Source organism: Notamacropus eugenii, chromosome 3, assembly GCF_028372415.1.
Source record: "Notamacropus eugenii isolate mMacEug1 chromosome 3, mMacEug1.pri_v2, whole genome shotgun sequence".
Classification (NCBI taxonomy): Eukaryota; Metazoa; Chordata; class Mammalia; order Diprotodontia; family Macropodidae; genus Notamacropus; species Notamacropus eugenii.
Window position 1 is genome coordinate 109,885,164 of NC_092874.1, and position 18,752 is coordinate 109,903,915.

At 40.0% G+C, this 18,752-nt stretch overlaps 1 protein-coding gene across 5 annotated transcripts in view; it reads right to left on the reverse strand.

Moving 5' to 3' along the window:
* Positions 1 to 14,241, reverse strand: part of UBN2 (ubinuclein 2) — a 118,969-nt gene extending 104,728 nt beyond the window's left edge. For 4 of the 5 annotated variants that reach the window (XR_011976191.1, XR_011976192.1, XM_072650079.1 and 1 more), the window contains exons 1-2: positions 13,753 to 14,241; positions 7,630 to 7,722 (exon numbers count right to left, since the gene is read on the reverse strand). Coding sequence is in view for 3 of the 5 variants with exons in the window: in XM_072650079.1 (XP_072506180.1) it covers positions 7,630 to 7,722; positions 13,753 to 14,241 (582 nt within the window). In the remaining 2 variants the exon portion in view is untranslated. The remainder of the gene's footprint in view (positions 1 to 7,629; positions 7,723 to 13,752) is intronic. The other variant, XM_072650078.1, reaches the window with a different exon arrangement.
* Positions 14,242 to 18,752: the final 4,511 nt, after the last annotated feature.

The following is an 18,752-nucleotide window of genomic DNA, read 5'->3' on the forward strand; positions in this document are numbered from 1 at the left end:
AGCTGGAAAGAGCAACAACAGTCACAGTCACTTATTACTGCTGAAGACATGTGCTGTCTCATGACCTTCTCATCACCAACACTGTTCTCCATTTACCTAAACACAATAAACTATCATGGATGCACCCTCACAGAAAACACTGGCATTGAACAGACTACATCACTGTAAACAAAAGACACAGACAGGATGTGAGAGTGCTGGACCAATCATAGACTTATCCTCTCCAAACTAAACATTCGCATTCAACAAAAGCAGCAGTGTCAAGGCAAGACAACTACCAGAAGACTTGATGTCAACAGCTAAGAGCAGGAGTAGGCAGCTGTCAGAGATCTGGTGTACAGCATAACTTCTCATTTGTACCAGAACGCTCACAAACATCAAGACTGGTTTGACAAAAATGATGGGGAAATACAGAAGCTGCTAAATGAAAAAGAAGAATTCCACAGAATTTATGAGCAGAACAGCTCATCCATCTCTAAGAAGGCAGTATTTAACTCAATCAAAAGTAAAGTGCAAGCAAAACTTAGAAAGATGCAGGATTCTTGGCTCAATAAGAAGGCAAATAAAATTCAGTTTTATGCTGATAGCAACAATCCAAAGAGCTTTTCTAATGCCTTGAAGGTTCTTTATGTGCCAAAGACATATGGTACATATCAACTACTCAGTGCTGATGGAGTCATATTTATTAGTGATAAGGACAAGTTCCCGGGGAGATCAACTGAACACTTTCATAGTGTTCTCAAGAGATAGTCATCAATCAATGCTGAAAACAAGGATGTCAAGTTGAAGTCAATTCTTCTCTAGGCAAACTTAAACTGAAGAAGTTCTGAATGCCATTAGGCTCCTCTCGTGTGGCAAAGTGACTGGTGTTGATTCTCTTCCAACGGATATTTACAAGGCAGGGGGGTCTACTGCTCATAAAAAAGCTGACAGAAATTTTTTGGCTTATAATATGGCAAGAGAATGTTATCTCCCAGGAGTTCAAGGATGTCTCCATTGTCCATCTCTATGAACAGAAATAGGTTGTTCCATGACAACCACGGGAGCCTGGAGAGGGTAGTAGGTGTCTCTTTCTTAGTCACTGCCAGCATGATTCTTGCCAGAGTCCTCCTTAATAGGCTCATTCTTCATCTGGAAGAGGGAGAGCCAGTATGGTTTCAGAAAGGGCAGAAAAATGGTAGGTAGTGTTTGCTACTTGACAATTCTAAGCAGCAGAACAGAGATCTGTATACATTTGCCGATCTAACAAAGGCCTCTAACACTGTCAGTCATTAGAGCTTGTAGGAAATCATGGCAAAATTTGGTTGCCCAGAGTTCATCAGTATTGTACACCAGTTTCATAATGGCATGCTTGCCCTGGTTCTGGATAATGGATGATGCTTTCACACTTTTTCAGTCATCAATGGAAAGAAGCAGGGCCATGTGCTTGCTCCCATACTTTTTTAGCATGATGTTTTCAGCAATGTTTTTGGATACATTCAAAGAAAACAAAAACAGCATCAAGGTCAGCTACCACACTGATGGTAAATTATTTATCCTGAAAAGCCTACAAGCTAAGACTAAAGTGAACAGAGTTGTTGTGCAACCTTCCTTTCACAGATAATTGTGCACTCAATGCAGCTTGTGAGGCTGCGATCCAAAAAGGTATGGATCGATTCTCTGCTACCTGTGCTAATTTTGGCCTAACAATTAACACCAAGAAAACAGAGGTTCTCCATCACCCAGCACCACACACCATCCATATGTGGAACTATCAGTTACAGCAAATGGAGAAATTCTGAATGCTGTGTATAAGTTCACTTACCTTGGCAGTATACTCTTCAGGGATGTACATATAAACGATCAGGTTGAGCTATGCTTTGCCAGAGCTAGCTCAGCGTTTGGGAGGTACAGGAGAAAAGAGGTTTTACACTGTCTACCAAACTGAAGATCTACGAAGCCACTGTGTTAAACTCATTTTGTTGTATGCTTGTGAAACCTGAACAGTATATCAGCACCATGCTAGGAAACTGAATCACTTCCATTTGAATTGTCTTAGGAAGATTCTAAAGATTCACCTAGCAAGGTAAGGTACCAGACACTAATGTCCTTTCTCAAGCTGAACTGCCAAGCATTGCAACTTGACTGCAGAGAGCACAACTCTGATTCGCTGGCCGCATTGTTTGAATGCCAAATTTATGTTTGCCTAAAAGACTATTTTATGGAGCATTAATACAAAAAGAGGTCAGAAGGAGATGCAAGGACACCCTCAAGATCTCTCTGAAGAACTCTGGAACTGATTGTGAGACATGGGAGACACTGGGACAGGACCACCCTGCATGGTGTACCTCCATCAAAGAAAGTGCTGTATACTCTATGAGCAAAGCAGAATTGCGGTAGCTCTAAAGAAGAGTGAGGCAAAAATTTAGAAACACATCCACTATAAATGTTTACAGGGACTATTAGTACCCAACCTGTGGTAGAGCCTTTCAAGCTCAAACTGATCTGATCAGTCACAGTCGGACACACCATTGCGCCCAACATAGTAATGTCATTTTGATCCTCTTCAAGAACAAAAGAAAACTATTAAATTGAATTGAAAAGAGCATTAAAAGAGGAATTAAGAAAAGAAGAGGAAAAAACTGGATCTTAGATCATCTCTATAACAACTGGGGAATGGCTGAGCAAATTGAGGTAGATAAATTTAACAGAGTACCACACCATATGAAATGATGAAGGAGATAATTTCAAAGAATCATGAGTATTATGAAATGAAACACAATGAAGATGAGAGAACAGTTAAAGGACAAAAACAATGTAAATAAAAACAACTTTGAAAGACTAAAGCACTCTGATCAATGCAATGACCAATCACAAATTCAGAAAAGCTATCATGAAGCATTAAACCCATCGCCTGATACATAAGTGATACAGAAAGAGGCATATGTTTCTGGATATTCCATTGCGTAGATTCATTTTGCTTGCCTATCCTTTTCTGTTTTGTTTTTTAAGTCAAAATTCCTTAATTTTTTATTCCTGGTACCACTATCACAATTTACAAGGCAATATACCTGATGTAATGAAAAGAAAAGATAAAACTACAATACATAAAAGACCTATTACATTAATCAATAACTGCATGTTTTACAAACTGTATTTATAACAATCCTGATAAGAATTTCCTGCTTAAGCAGAAGTAATTAGATTTTTTAAAGTTCCTCTGATCCTTGAGATGACTGTCAAAGGAACCTAAAGGTTTCCTGACAACACATTCTCCTGCTAAAAACCATAGACATCTTCTGATGAGTTTTTATAACCTTTTGACCTATATCCACCATTTCTTCTACCAGATCTAGAACTACCGCCATGGGGCTGCTTGAGTCCTCTCCACCAAAACTGTCTCCTTTCAAGAGTCCGTAAGATGATTGCTGTTGTCCACTCTAATTTCCAAAATCATTATAATTCCTGCTGCCATCACATTTACTATCATCAAAATTTTCTCCATCATCATATCCTCAACCACCACCACCACCTAAACCCCTCCTCTAGTATTACTGCCAGGATTACTTCCATAGCTGCCACTATCGGCTTTCCACTCAGCCAAACTCTCTTAACTGAGTTTCAGTCTTGCCATAGTTTTCAAAGAAGTCTCTTAAATTATATTCTTTTGTGTCTTATTTAATATCATCAACAAAAACTTTCTTCACCATTAGAGTACCGAGGTTTTATAGAACTGTCTCTAGAAACTGCTATCTCTGGTTCTACTACATGCCTATCTATCAACCTTAGGAGGCTGAGTACACATTGCTGCACCTACCTCTTCTACACAAGAATAAGTCACAAAGTCAGAGTCTCCAGAACGTTTTGTTTGTCTCACCACCACACATTCTACAAGATCTCATTCTTCAAAGTGTTGTCTTGAACTATCATCTATAGATCTGAAGTGCGAGCCATCAATAAAGAGTTTTTTTAACTGCTCTGGTTTCTTTGGATCATGAACCTCCTCTTTCCCCACTGGCAGCAATGGCCACAATCGGGCTGAGGTTAGCAGGGCAGATGTTTTAACCTCCATTTTGAGACTGAATTACAACTGCCTTCAACTCTGCCTATGTTATTACAAGGTTTTTGATGTTTTGTTTCCTTCAATTTTTAATGGTGAGGGGTACCTAGCAAATAGTGATGCTCTCCCTCCCCCCAAAAGAGAGCCATTTTAACATTTTTTAGATGCAACTAGGTGGTGCAGTGGATAGTATGCCAGGCCTGGAGTCAGGAAGACCCAAGTTTAAATTCAGCCTTGGTTACTATGTAATCCTGGGCAAGGCATTTAACTCTTTTTGCCTCAGTTTCCTCATCTGTAAAATGAGCTGGAAAAGAAAATGGCAAACCACTCCAGCATCTGTGCCAAGAAAAGCTCAAATGAGGTCACGAAGATTCAGACATGACTAAAACGACTGAACAATAACAAAAAAAAAGATGCATAGAAATGAACAGAATTTCAGAAGAAAGCACAGACAAGCAGGGTAGTTTCAAAAGTAACATGAGGAATGATTAAATGCTTTTTAAAAAAAAGCAAATGGTATGTAATGATTCATAGTTTCATTACAAATCCTCTGTTCTACTACACCTATGGAAATGTGCTTTTGGGGGGGCATTTTAAGTTCTGAATTAAAAATAAATGCAAGAATTCTAATCAATGCAATGATCTTCAGAGGAATAAAGATAAAGCAAGCTTCCCACCTTTTGACAGAAACATGACAGACCAGAGGTAAAGAATGAGACATACATTTCAGATACCACTAGTCTGCTTTATACTTTTTTGTTATAAGAAAGGATTCTAGTTTGGGGTTTTTCTTTCTTTGTTTTTGGAAGAAAGGAGAGAAGAACTACTGATAGTAAGGCCAGAAAAGAAAAGAGAATGACAGGATCTGTGAAATATTTTTTAAAATACACAGAAAAGTGAACAAGGAAGTTCAGAGGAAAACAAAGACAAGTGGGAAAGCTTTGGAACTTATGTGCTGAATTTATTACCTTTTTCATTTACGAAAAAAAAGCTGTGCATAACACAGATTCATTACTTCACATATAACCCTCTTTTTCTGATGTTCTTTGTACATGGAAATGCATGTAAATGTTTATGTTGTCCAAGTTCAGAACAAAAAATATATTAAAATAAAAATAATGTTAACTCCCTGAGAGTTCTCTTTACATTTGGTAGGCACACAGTTGGCATTTGACAAATTTGTGTTGACCCACTGACTAAAGACCTATCCTGTCATGATTCCAACAAATCAGCCACCTCCTTGAGAACAATTTTAATAAATCCAAGCTGTGCATAAGACTGGTTAATTAATGCCTATGTATTACCTAATGTTTAAAACTTTTTCTGAAAAAGAGATTAAACACCCTGCCCTTAATAACCTGCTATAGCCAAGAAAAGACAAAGATGCCAATGTAAGTCATTTAGAAGAATTAAGAACTTCAACAAGCCAAACTGTTTTAATACAATACCCAGTTATAAAATAATAGAACTGCTACTGTTTTAAGCATGCTGTGGTTCAATATCAAAAAGACTATTGACCCTTTCAAAGTAGCCACCTAGCAGTATGCATATATATATATATATATATATATATAGGCAATACAGGCATTTTTTAGAATTTTAGAATTTCCTTCAGAAACAATTAACGAGCCAAAGAAAACCAATCACATTAATTTATTACACATCTTTTTTATCCGATTACCTTCTTGATTCACCAGATTTGGCTACAAAATGTCTTCTGGCTCTTTAGAAATATCAAATATACTCTTAAGGTTGACAATTTATCACACAGAAACTATTCAAAACAATGTACAAAAGGCTCTGAAGTCACTTCAAAAAAGAAACTCCAAATCCAGGTCATGACACTTATTATCACACTTCATATACTTTGACAGTACCGAGGGTTTTCATAAGCCCTAATAAATAATTGTGGCAGAAGAGAAGCTGTATCTCTTTAACAGGATGGCAAACTAGAACATCATGGTTTTCGGCACTGTAGATGTAACTGAGAAAAAGGACTAAAACAGCACAGAGCAGATCTTCCAAACACATATTTCTCTAGTTTTCTCTCTGGAAGAATACACACTCCTTTGTACCATTAAGACACTCTATTTGTTACTCTAGGGAACTTCCTGACCATTACACAGGTAACAAGGACTCTTAAGCAGCAGCTACAAAAGGCAGCTCAGCTAAGACTTTAAATTTTAGAATCATATGGGAATGAGGACTATGTTCTTCATCATATTCCTTTCTTATAGCACTACAAGGACTAATTAGGGAGTGAACTTTTTTAAGGAGAAATTTTTTGAAATGGAAAATATTCAATTAATTTTATGCATAGCATTTGATGTCCAGCATATTATAAAAGTTAAGTGTTCAATAGCTATGGTGCCTTTTCTCCTCCAAATATATATGATCACTATTTTATTTACAGTAGTATTTATTTACTATCATTTATTAAGAGTAGCATTAATTTATCTTAATAGCAACATAATGGAAGTAGGACATAAGAAAACAAGGAAGCACAGGGGAAAAAAAAATAAACTGGATAGAAGGGTGTTCACTTTACCCATTCCTCATTTCCCTACCACTTCTTTCACTATGTCTCAACTCCTCTGAGGGCCTTTCCAATACTATGATTCTAATGAACAATTTAAGGTCAGATTTTATCCTTTCTTCCCTTTGCATTTAAAGATCTATACCAGCACCACCTTCTAGACTGAATATAATCTTACCTATTTTCCTTCCATTTTTATGAGACCATCACCACAGATGATGTGAAATCTCTTTTTAGGTTCTATTTATTTAACTCTCAAATTCCCTTCTCAACTCTCACTGGCATCCCTTTGCATTGCACAGCATAAAATTTACCATAGTACACCATGGGAGAATGATAACAGATGATTCTAACACAAATATTAAGGCAGGCAAGATACAGTAGATGAAAAAGAATAACAGAATGGATCTCTCAAGCAAATAGTACATATAGGCTTCAGTAAGGGGTTGTGGAAAGAACAAAGATCTTGGAAGATACATGATTTTAAATATACTTAAACATCATGAAATAATTATAAGCAACAAGCTCTGCCAGTCCACTTCTCCAAACAAAAGGTAAAAAGAACAAAAACGGAAACATCTCATTTCTAACCATATATTTCTGAGTATCCCCACTTTGCTATTACCAGAAAGAGAAAATGATTAGCCAGAGTAATAATAACTATCCCTTCAAGAAAGTTAAGAGCTACATATAAAATGAGGTTGGACTAGAGGCTCTCCAAAATTCCTTCTACTTTTAAATTCTATAGTAGTAGGAAAAGGGCTAATATCTCCTGTTCCTGGAGAGGTTTTTCAAAGCTGACATGGTCTTTTGGTAACCACAAAGTCCAAGAAAGTAAAACGGATCTCCAAATATTCATGCAGCAGTAGAAGATATTACACTTCTCGGGGATCTTCCATTTGACTACTCCATTACTCAAAAGCAATTTACAGGCACCAAGGCTGAACAGACTGATATTTATAAGCTTGTAATACCAAATTTATCAAAAGGCTCACCAAGTAAACAAGCAAATAAGGAAAATATCCAACTTTATCCAGGGAATGATGATACTCACATATTTTGCTTCCAACTTCTTGGCCAGAATTTCCACCTCATGCCTCTCTCGATGCTCATCGTTGAACAGATCTTCTGAATGATTGGATTTCTTCTGACGCAGCACAGATGAGAAAAGAAGAAAAAGAAACATAAGTTTAATTTAAACAATGAGTTTATACACTCTTCTACTTTAGTGATACTGAAAGCTATTCCCTGAAGACTGACAAATCCCAAACCTTTTAAGTCATGTTTGCTCATAATAAACAATATTCTGAGCAGTATTTTTTTTTCAGTGTTACTAGGTTTCGGATATTGTATTCTGTTACTCTGTGGCTAGGTACTTAGAAAATTCAAATTAATGAAGTTTTCAAAATAATCCTCTCAACGATCTGATTTAAATTTTTTCAACACAGAAATGATAAAAAGTAGAATTAAAAATTAGTCATGATTTCTGTTTATTACTTTACTAACTAAAGATGAGAATTTTATGTAAGAAAATGCTTCTAAAAGAACATCTATCGATCATTAAATCAATCAGCTTCTCAATTAACTCCATATAAATTATCTACTTCATGGGTTATCTGCACTTAATATTCAATTCCAGGCTGTCTCATCCTCTATCAACCAGCAGATCTTTTATACTTTACTATAGGTCTCCTCAGTCAATGGTACTAAGAAGAATACCCACCAATTTTAATGAGACTAAGCAAAAACAGGAAGGGCAATCTTTTTTTTTTTTTTAACAAACAACAAGAACAAAATTCATATAACATACTTAAAAAGCAAAAGAAAATGGGGTTTTGATTATTTGTGATTCTGGATTATGTGAAACTGTTCCCTTCTTCTAGTATCAATGAAAGGAACTAACAGAAGTCAAGCTAAAATAAATTTCAACTGCTTTGTTTCTTTTTTTAAAGCAAGTGCCATTCTCTCACAAGCACCTTCTATTTCTCTTAAAGTCACTATTGTTTGAGTTTGCTCTTCCAACAGTGATATTATAAAGTTTATTTGTCTCCTGAGATGATAATATACAAGAAAGGAGATATTCATGTGGGAAGACACTATTTTTCATTTAACTATAGATAATTTTCTAGAAGAAAATTTTTAAAAGGTAAGAAATTATTTTATTCTTTTGAATAAAAAGTCATACACAAAAGAAACTACTTCAATAAAAACAAAACACCAAGATCTATCTGCACATACACTACTATGTGCAATCTTAGTTGATAGCTCAAGAAAGATGAAAAGGTACTCAGAAGGTAGGAAACCTTTCATATGAGAATAAACTAAAAAAATTAAGTTTCTTCGGATTGGAAGCACAATGGTTGCAAAAAGTGATAAGTCAATGCCGTAAGAATGAAAACATACAAACTGTACACATGGGATCCCCAAATTGCAGAATATAAGAACTAGATCTTTCTCCGTCTTGAATGAAAACGTTTTAGAATCAATTAAAAACAAGTGTCACTTTATTCTTTAGACTGTATATGAAATTCATTAACCAAATGACAGTTAAAAAATAGAAATTGCTTCAAGAAAACAGTATAAAAAAGTATGTGCCAGAAAAGAGGTTGACATATTACTACTCCTCTCAGTAGGGAGAAACGGAACTGTAGGTACAGACTACTGAATATACTAAAAGAATTGTTTGCTTTTCAGTTGATGGTTGATTTTGCTTAACTGTTAAAGGAAAGGAGAAACTGAGAGGATAGCTGAAAGGTGAGCTAACTACACATATAAATCCTATTTAAATATCTTTCCATTACCTTTCCATTTAATTTTCAATTGATCATATTGGAGCAACTTATTTGAAAATACTTTATTCATGTTTTTTGCCTTTACGTCACTGTCATTTCTTCTCACATTTTGTTATTTAAATGTAATATGGTCTCTTTTTTTTCCTGATGAAAGATTTATTTAGTTTTTAAAAATAATACGTGGCAAAGCCATGACATGGTAGGGAAAAGTTATGGATGTCCCAGGCATCATCTTAACTTTCCAAGTTGGAAGTAATAAGGGCATTCACACCACTGTAAAAGACCTGTGTTAGATAAGTTATTTGTCTGACCCAATACAGTCTTTCTTATGTACTCTGTTGTTGTTGTTCAGCCGTTTTTCAGTCATGTCCAACTCTTTGCAACGCCATTTGGGGTTTTGTTGGCAAAGGTACAGGAGTGGTTTACCATTTCCTTCTCCAGCTCATTTTACAGATAAGAAAACTAAGAGAGAGTTAAGTAACTTGCCCAAGGTCACACAACTGCTAAGCATCTGAGGCCACATTTGGACTCAGATCTTCCTGACACTAGGCCTGGTACTTTATGCACTGTGTCCTACTAGCTGGTCCCTTTTATACCACCAAATTTTAGTGCAAAAATACAAAGATAAACATAATTTTTCGGAAGAAACTGAACTGATAAGGCATCACTCCATCTCCCTCCAGAATTCACAATCATTCTCAACAACTAACTATTAGGAATCTTCATACTAGGTGTTCCATCAGCATCTCAAACTCAATACTTTCTAGAGGTATTTATATTATTACTATTTGCAAACTGTGTTCTAGTCAAACCATATCAGATGCTCTTCAAATTCAATACTCCATCATCTCCCATTGTGTATCTACACAATCCATCTTCCTCTAGAATACAACTGCAACATATTCACTCAATTTTCAAAATCAAGGCTCAGATTCTTCCAATTGTCGGTACTCCCTCTCTACCTTACATTTATTTACTTCTGTGGATAGGTTATACTCCCCCAATAAAGAACACTTTAACATCTGAGCTGTTTTGGTCTTTGTATCCCTAACATCAAGGAGAAAGCTCTGCACATAAGTGCTTAATGTTGGTTCAATTACTTAGAGCAAATCGAGAAAGAACATACTTTTAAAAATATGACTTAGGATTTAATGTACGTTTAAAACAGAGTTTATGACAGAGTATACCAGGATACCATATGAAAAATAGAAATAGCGTCTAGATAATTCAGACAGTATGATGTCTCTTTTATTATTTCTCTCAAATACAAGGAGTCTATGAAGCCATGAGTAAGAGCATGTAAGTTATATTAGGAGACCACTGAAGATAGGTATGGTATAGCCAGAATCGTAATCACTCAGAAGAGACTGATCACTGGCCAAACAAATGACCAACCAGCAGCAGCAGAGGTTTAGCCCTGTTACCATTCTCCTTTGTTTTTCCTACCTTTCTGGCCTCTCCTCAGTCTCCATTCCTGGATTATCATCTACAACCTACCGCATAACTATGGGTGTACCCCAAGGGTCTTCTTCAAGTAATTTTTGACAAATAACATGTCATCTCACCAAAACATATTATATTTCTATTCTGTATCTACTAGGGAGAAACAAAAAAGTCTATTTTTCCCCGTGCAGACACAATAAACAATTATATTGATGGTACAGAAAAAATATACAAAAAATGTGAAAAAAATGGATTATCTACCCTTGATTATATGATAATGATATGACTTTTCAAGACAGCAGAGCTAGCCAACATATCATAAAAGATGTTTTTCCCCTGTACTGCTCATTTACTTTACAATATTCATCAGATAACTATAATTTATTTGATGTCCTAAGTATTGTGGTAACTATGGTTCATAATATAACCTCATCTATTTGCTTTCTATTGTAAATCAGCTGCACTTCAGTTTATCTAGGAAAAATCCTTGAATTAAACCAGATAAGTAACTAAATGTAATACATATGATAATTTTGTAAAAAGAAGTCCTATGAAGTTACCACATATGTTGAATAACACAATTCTAGTAGCTTCTTTTAAAATGGGGGGGGGGAGGCGTGACAGGAACTTAGAAATTGAGAACTGTAAATTTACTTAAATTTGAAAAAACTAAATTGTATTTAATTTTTTCCCCCAATCTCAGAGTTTCAAAGTTATTTGGGAAAAAAGAGATAACACAATCTGTCAGACAATTTAAGTAAATCTAAACATGGAAATGATACAAAGCAGCATGAAATGGAGAAGAGCCTGTAATGGGATCCATGAGGCATAGATTCTGATTCTAGCTCTGCCACCCCCTGTAATTGGGAAAATAATTCAGTTTTGCTGGACATAAGTTTCCTCATCTATGAAAGAAGAACTCTAAAGGTCCCTCTCCGCTAACATTCTTCTTCAATGCTATGAGTTCAAACTTTTCTGCCTCTAAACCACTCAGAAAGGTTGAACACATTTAGGTAAAAGAATGAAGTACGATAATGAACGATGTTCAAAGAATTAGATTATTAAAAAAATACAGCCCAGTAGTATTATTTGGCAGTTATAATAACCTAGTTATGAAAATTCACTTTACTTATTAAGGGAAGTGTAGACTCAAACAATACCCAAGAAGTACGGTAATGACATAAGTTATTACACCCCAAGTTCTGGACAACCAGTAAACTACATAAATTCTAAATAATCTGGGGTCAATAATTCTTTTTTCACTATTACTAATAGCACTTTATCTCAGATTTTATCAAAGACTGGCAGATGTCCAATAGGCATCTTAAACTCTAACATGACCAAAAGAGAACTCCTATTTTCTCTCAAACCTATCCATTTCTTTTGATGACACCACCATACTTCTGGTTACCCAGGTTCCTAACCCTGAAGCCATCCTTGACTTTTCCTTCTATCTCATATCCCATCAGGCCCCAAATCCTGTCAAACTTGCCCCCCCTTCGATCTTGTATTCGTTCCTTCCTTTGTCTGATTACCACCACCAGGAACACTAGGAAAGTCTCCTAATTGGCTCCCCTGCTTCCCATCTCTTTTATCTCCAATGTATCCTCTACGCAACACCCAAACTGATACTTCTAAATTACAAATCTGACTCATGTCTGTATTCTTCTCATATACTCCACATATACCCTCTCCCAATCCAAAAGTTTGCATCTAGATTAAAATACAAAATCTTCAACCTGCCATTTAATCCTTATCTACCTTTCTTGTCTTATTTGACATTACTCCACTTTACATAATCTTGGCTTCAGTCAAACTGGCCTCTGAAGCAGTAGTCCATACATGATATCTTACCTCCTCCCTCTGCACAAGGAGGCCCTCATGCACTCATTCTTCTACAAAGCACAATTCAAGTGCTCCACAGGCTGGATGAGGCCTTTCCTGATCCCCTGCACTTCAGTTATTAGCACTGCTATTACTTAATATTTACTTACTTATGCATATGTCATATCAAACCTGGGAAGAATATAAGTTCCTTGAGGGCAGGGGCTGTTTCACACGTAAACGTTTGCATTTCTTGTATAATCTTTGTATCTCCAACACCTAACAGTGGCTTGGGCAAAACAACACTGAACTTTTTTCTACTGAGAAGCCACAAACATAGGATGCTCACAAAACCCACTCACCAAATGCATTAAAAACAAGATTCTTAAATTTCAAAATGAAATTAGCAGGAAAGGAACTCAAACTAAGATCACCTGCCAAAAAAAGATGGGTCAGTTACAGTTCCCCCCACCCCCTTCCCTTTAAGTTAATAATCACATATGTATATGTATGTATTCAGCCAAAAATAACGATGATGATGATAAATACCACGTAAAACCGCAGAGAAGACAGGTATCTTCCCACGCCTCAAGTCCCGACTAAGCAGGTCCCCCAGTACCCTGAGCTTAAGGGTTACGCACAGGACTAAAGACGGTAACTAGATAACCTGCTCTAACTGTTTCCTTGGGGTGGAATTCCTAGTCTTCGGGAATTACTGGGCTAACCATCTGCACGACTCCCTGCTTAAATAAAGGAAAAGCTTACACACTCCCACACGCAAACAGCCGAGCCAGCAGCGACAAACCCCACTGGGGATGCAGGGAAAGGCCACAAGCTCTGCCTCTCTCGGGCTCGGGGGCTTTCTTTCCTTCCTTCCTACCGGGAAAAGCTGGGCAGTTAAAAGCTAGGCTGCAAAAAGAGGCCAAAGCGCCCAGGTCCGGGGGAGGTGCGGACGGGCAGCCCAGCAGGCAGGCCGGCCTCGCGGTGTGTGGTCCGCTCCCGGCCCCCTCCTCCCCACGCGATGGGCATCGGCCGCCCCCACCCCCGAGCCGGGCGAGCAGACAGAGGAGGGATGGGCGGAGAGGATGCAGGGAGGGAGCGGGGCGGCTGTCCGATACCCGTTGTTCTCCGCACAGCAGCAGCTCGGGGTAGCTGAACTCCACGCAGCTCTCGTCGGTGGGATCCTTCAGCACCAGCTCCAGGCGCACCGTCTCCCCCGGGGGCCGCGGCGGCTCGGCGCGCACGGCCGCTTCCCTGGCCGGGGGAGGCGGCGGCGGCGGCGGCGGCGGCGGGAGGTGCAGCTGGGGGGGCGGCAGCGGCGGCGGCTCGGGCCGAGGGGGTTCGCGGGGCTGAGGCGGCTGCTCAGCCCGGCTGCCCTCGCGCGGCGGAGCGGGCGGCTTCTCCTGCTGCGGTCGCGCAGGTTCCGACCGGGGGTGGGCGTCTCGAGGCACCGGCGGCTCCAGCCCGGACGACTCGCGGAAAGGCTGCGGCTCGAGGCGCGGGGGCTCCCGCGGATACTCAGGTTCACGCTCCGGCCCCGGAAAGTCGAGCTCGCGCCGCCTCACGGGTGACAGGCTAATGAACGGCACCCTGCGCGGCTCCGCCATCCTCACCGTCGCCCCTCACGGCTCCGGCCCTCCCCAGTCGGCCGACCTGCCGCGCGCCTCGCCGGCTCGCTGCCTGCCCTTCTTTCCTACCTTCGTCGCCTCCTCTCCCTGCACCGGCCACAGCCGCCGCCGCCGTCGCCGCCCCCCGAAAGGAACTCTTCCCCTTTTCCCCCCCACTATGTTCTCAACAGCTCTACCGCCATCGCTCGGGTCGCTGCGGCCGCCATGTTGGATCCCCCACATAAATAGAAGCAGGCCGCTCTGCGGGGGCATGCGCAGAGAGGAGACGCTCACGTCCAGCGTCGTGGCTGTTATTGCTCCGCGTTCCCCTTTCCTCCCAACGGTCAGGAGTCGGGACAGCTCCGCGGAAGTGACGTCCGGGCCCGGCGTGTTGCCGTGGATACAGAGACGCTGCCGGCTCTTTCTGCGCCGAGATCCTGAAGAGGGGAGGGTTCCGAGTTTCCGGAAGATCTCTTCCTCCTGCCCTCTGCCCGAGAAGAAGGAAGAGGGCTGTCGCTGGTCGCCCTAGCCTAGCACCAGCAGACCCGGCTGAGGACCAGCAGCAATGGCGCCGGAGCCTTCCGCGGGGGCTCTCGGTGCACACTAGAGGTTTGCCCGCGGGCGATTCAGAGACGTCCCGGTAAATGCCAACTCGACGAAAAGATTGCCATCGACGCCTGTATTAGCGTCTGCCTATTTCCGAGCCATAAATGCTCAGGCTGAAATTTTAGCCACGTAACAGCTCTGGAGAACCGGTTGGAGCTGGGACGGGGCAACGCGCCTCCTGCTCTGGCTTGTCCACACCCCTCTGCCCCGGGCGGACCGGGGGGGTGGCCAGGCTGCCTGCGTCTCCCTCCTCTTCACGGAGACTGGCTCCCTGTGTCCTGGGACTTGGCCTTCCTTTCCACTTGTCAAGCTGGAATCTGACCAGCCCCTCCCCCAGGATGGCCCGGTTTCATTGTTCTTTGGGAAGAAACAGCCTGAAGGCGATTTTCCCCACAGTCTTCCATCTAGAACCAAAGAAGGCTTTGAACTGTAGTGGTAAGAATCTTGGACTTGAATTCATCAGTGACCCAGGTTAAGTCTAGGCTCTACTATTAGCTGTGCCACTGTAGGCAAGCCAGTCCACCTTTGCAAACCTTGAGTTTCCCATTATATAAAACAGATGGTTTTTTTCTTGTGGCATGTAATAGTAAGTAGTGAGTAAATGAAAAAGCATATCCCCAGAACTTAGCCCAGTGCCTAGCACCTAGTAGGAGTTTAATGAATGCTCCTCGACCTGACTATTACACATTTACTATAGGACAAGTCCTGAGCTAAGTGCTGGCGGTACAAAAGCAAAGACTGCTCGTAAAAGAGCCTACAAGCAAGTCAAGTCAACAGGCATTTATTAAGGGCTGCACTGTGCTAAACTTACATTGTAACGAATGACACCGTATACTGTACAAAGGAACGTGTGGGCTAGGGGCTAGTTTGTTACAGAAAGTTACAGGGCTAGGGAGTGAGACAAGGAGAGTTCATTCAGGACCAGCATGGCAGGGCTGATTTGATGATCAGTGTTCTTAGATTTGATCATGGTCTCAGAAATGGAGAGCCAGAGTAGAAAGGGGAAAGAAACATGTTCTTTGGTAAGAAGTAGAAAAGCTGGCTGGAAGAGTGAAAGAAGTATAGCTAGCTATTTCTTCAAGAACTACCTATTTCTACATTGATAGAGGGAGTTGCTTCATTAAGAATTTCGTAAACCAGTAGTGTTAAACTCATAGAAATGGGGCCCACTAAACCTGACATAAGGATCCCTGCTGACTACCTATTGACTTAGAAAACCACATATTAACTATGTTACGTTATATTTTTAGTTATTTTGTTAAATATTTCCCAATTGCACTTTAATCTAGTTGAGTGTTGCAGGCTGAAATGTGCTTCTGCCCTGTCCTATACCAATGAAATTATATCTGATCTAAAATAGAAATGCCTGTAGTAACCCATTGCAAAGTTGTGGTGAGGAACAAATGTGATAATGTAAGTACATAAAAGATAATATAAGTTTCACAACAAGGAAGACGTGGCAGAGAAATTTTAGGGCCATATTGGTAAAGACCTAGAAAGTATAAATAGGCCATGAATGTATTAACACTACAGCAAGTTGAATTGGCCTCTAGAGGCCATCTCATAGAGAATACTTATGTAAGAGTGAATTTGGAACCCCCCCCACTCAGGTTTTAATTTGATATCTTCACTAGGTGGGAACGTGGTTCAATCAGTCAGTAAAAAGACTTAGAAGGAGTTCTTAAATTTCTTTGTGTCATGGACCCTCTCTTTGGCAGTCTGGTGAACCCTCTTCTCAGAACAATGTTTTTAAATGAATAAAATAAAATACAGATATTACAAAGGAAACATTATATTGAAATAAAGTTAGTAAGATATTTAAGAAATAAGTTCAAGGATCCCATGTTAAGAACCCCTGACTTAGACCAAGTGCGAAAGTCTTTGAAAGGCAGTTGATAAAATGAAATGACATCAGACAAGATGTCTAATCTAAAATCTCACAATTCTACTAAGGAGCCCAGTTAAGATAATACACTTTATCTAAAGAAAACTTCTTGAGCACCCCATGAATGGGAGCTCTAAGTTGTCTCTTTGCCTGTGCTAAGTTTGAGTCCACTTTTCCCTCATCTCTATCTGTACTTGTGGCAAAGTTTACCACAGAACTTTGAGTAAATGTTTTGTACTAATTGTTTTTCCTTAGTAAATGCCCCTGTATTAAAGCTACTGCAGACTGACTCGACTAAATGTTTTTCAACTGATAATCTTGGGGGGAGGCACATTGGTGGGGGACTCAAACCAGTGACATTAGAGAATAAGACCCCAACCCCTCAAAGGAATCCTTAGGACCCTGGAAGAGTGCTATGTAAAACTGCTCAATACATTAGAATGGCCATTGCCAGTTCCAGTTGATTGTATGGAATTTATGGGGCCTGCTCCTGGTCATGTGGTAACCCAGTGATGAAATTATTTTTTGTTTTAATATAACAACAGCAAAACTTGAATGGTCCCTTGGTTCTCTCCCCCCTTATGAATGGATGAATTAAATGAATGAAAAAGTAATTGTAGAAAACAAATTAAGAATTTTTAAAAAATGAATGAAAAAGTATTTGTTAATTACTTATTACATGTCAAGCATTGTAATAAGCATGGAGATACAAACAGAAAAAGCTAGACAGTTTCCTGCTTACACTCTGATTGGAAGAGACAAGAAAGTTCAGCTTCCTGACATATGTAAAAAGACCTGGAAGTCCTTAGCATTCACCTGAAGTGCAGATACTAAGGCCTGGAGGTCTGTAAGTTACTTAAGTGGTTAAGATGGCAGTAGGGCCTAGAAGCACATGATAAGTCCTAGGGGATTTTAGGAGGTGGCAGACATTAGATAGTATAAGATCTGGTAGTCCTCCATCTCATCACAAGGAATGGAGGTGCTGATTTCCATCTCATTCAAAATGCATGATTGGTCAAGCAGCCTAGGCAACAAGGAAGATAAAGGCTTAGGGTACTTTTCATGCTGATCATTGCTGGTAGGTTTTGGAACAGCCTAGCCAGGGAAGTAAGGAAAGGAGGCTAGTGGAGAAGAGGATAGAGGATACCCCAATAATGGTGGCTCCTCCTACTTTCTGACCTTCTAGGATAACTTCTATGACACAGGGCCAAGGGAAAGGGCAAAGGGATAAGACAAGGGAGGTAGTGGCTTTTCTCATTACCTAACAATCTGGTTTGGGTTCTACAATTGAGGCAGGGGAACAGGATGCTGTGTCTATAAAAAGAAGAGACAGATTCCAGGCTAGTCTCTCTTTCTTTGACTCTGAAAGTGGCATCATGTAAGACTTCCAGTGAGGGATGAGAAAGGACTGGCCATGAGTACATGTCCTGCCTAGAGGTAAGCCTGAACTTGGGTTTGGACCATCTTTATTGTGTTTTTTCCCAGTAGGTGAAAGAGTATTTCCATACCTGCTTCACAATGTATATAGTACAGCCTTTTACTCCACCCTTTTGAGAAGACCCTAGACATGAGTCACAACCTAAGGTAAAAACAGCCATCAAGGGTATCACCATCTCCCTGTGTAGCTGTGGTAGGATGCAGGAGGAGATCATGGGAAATGAGTAAGTTGAAGAACTGAGAGATTTGGGTGTTTGAAGGAGTATCAGTGTATATGTTGAAGTCCCCTAATATGAGGGCTGGAGTTGGGAAGGAAAGAAAGTGAGCCAGACACTAAAACTCATTGAGGAAAGGAAGATGTCCTGGAGGTCAGTAGATAACATCTAGAATCTTGATTGGGTGGTAAATTGTTGTTGTTGTGTTCATCCTTCGTTTTCCAAGAAGACCATGACATCAGACAAATGATGGCAGGACTTGCACTTGACTTTGTTTTGAGTGAAGGAGGCCTGTCCAAGGTCAATAGCTTTGCTTTCTCCTTCCGAGCCATCTGGATCCAGTGACCAGATATTTATCAGGATGACTG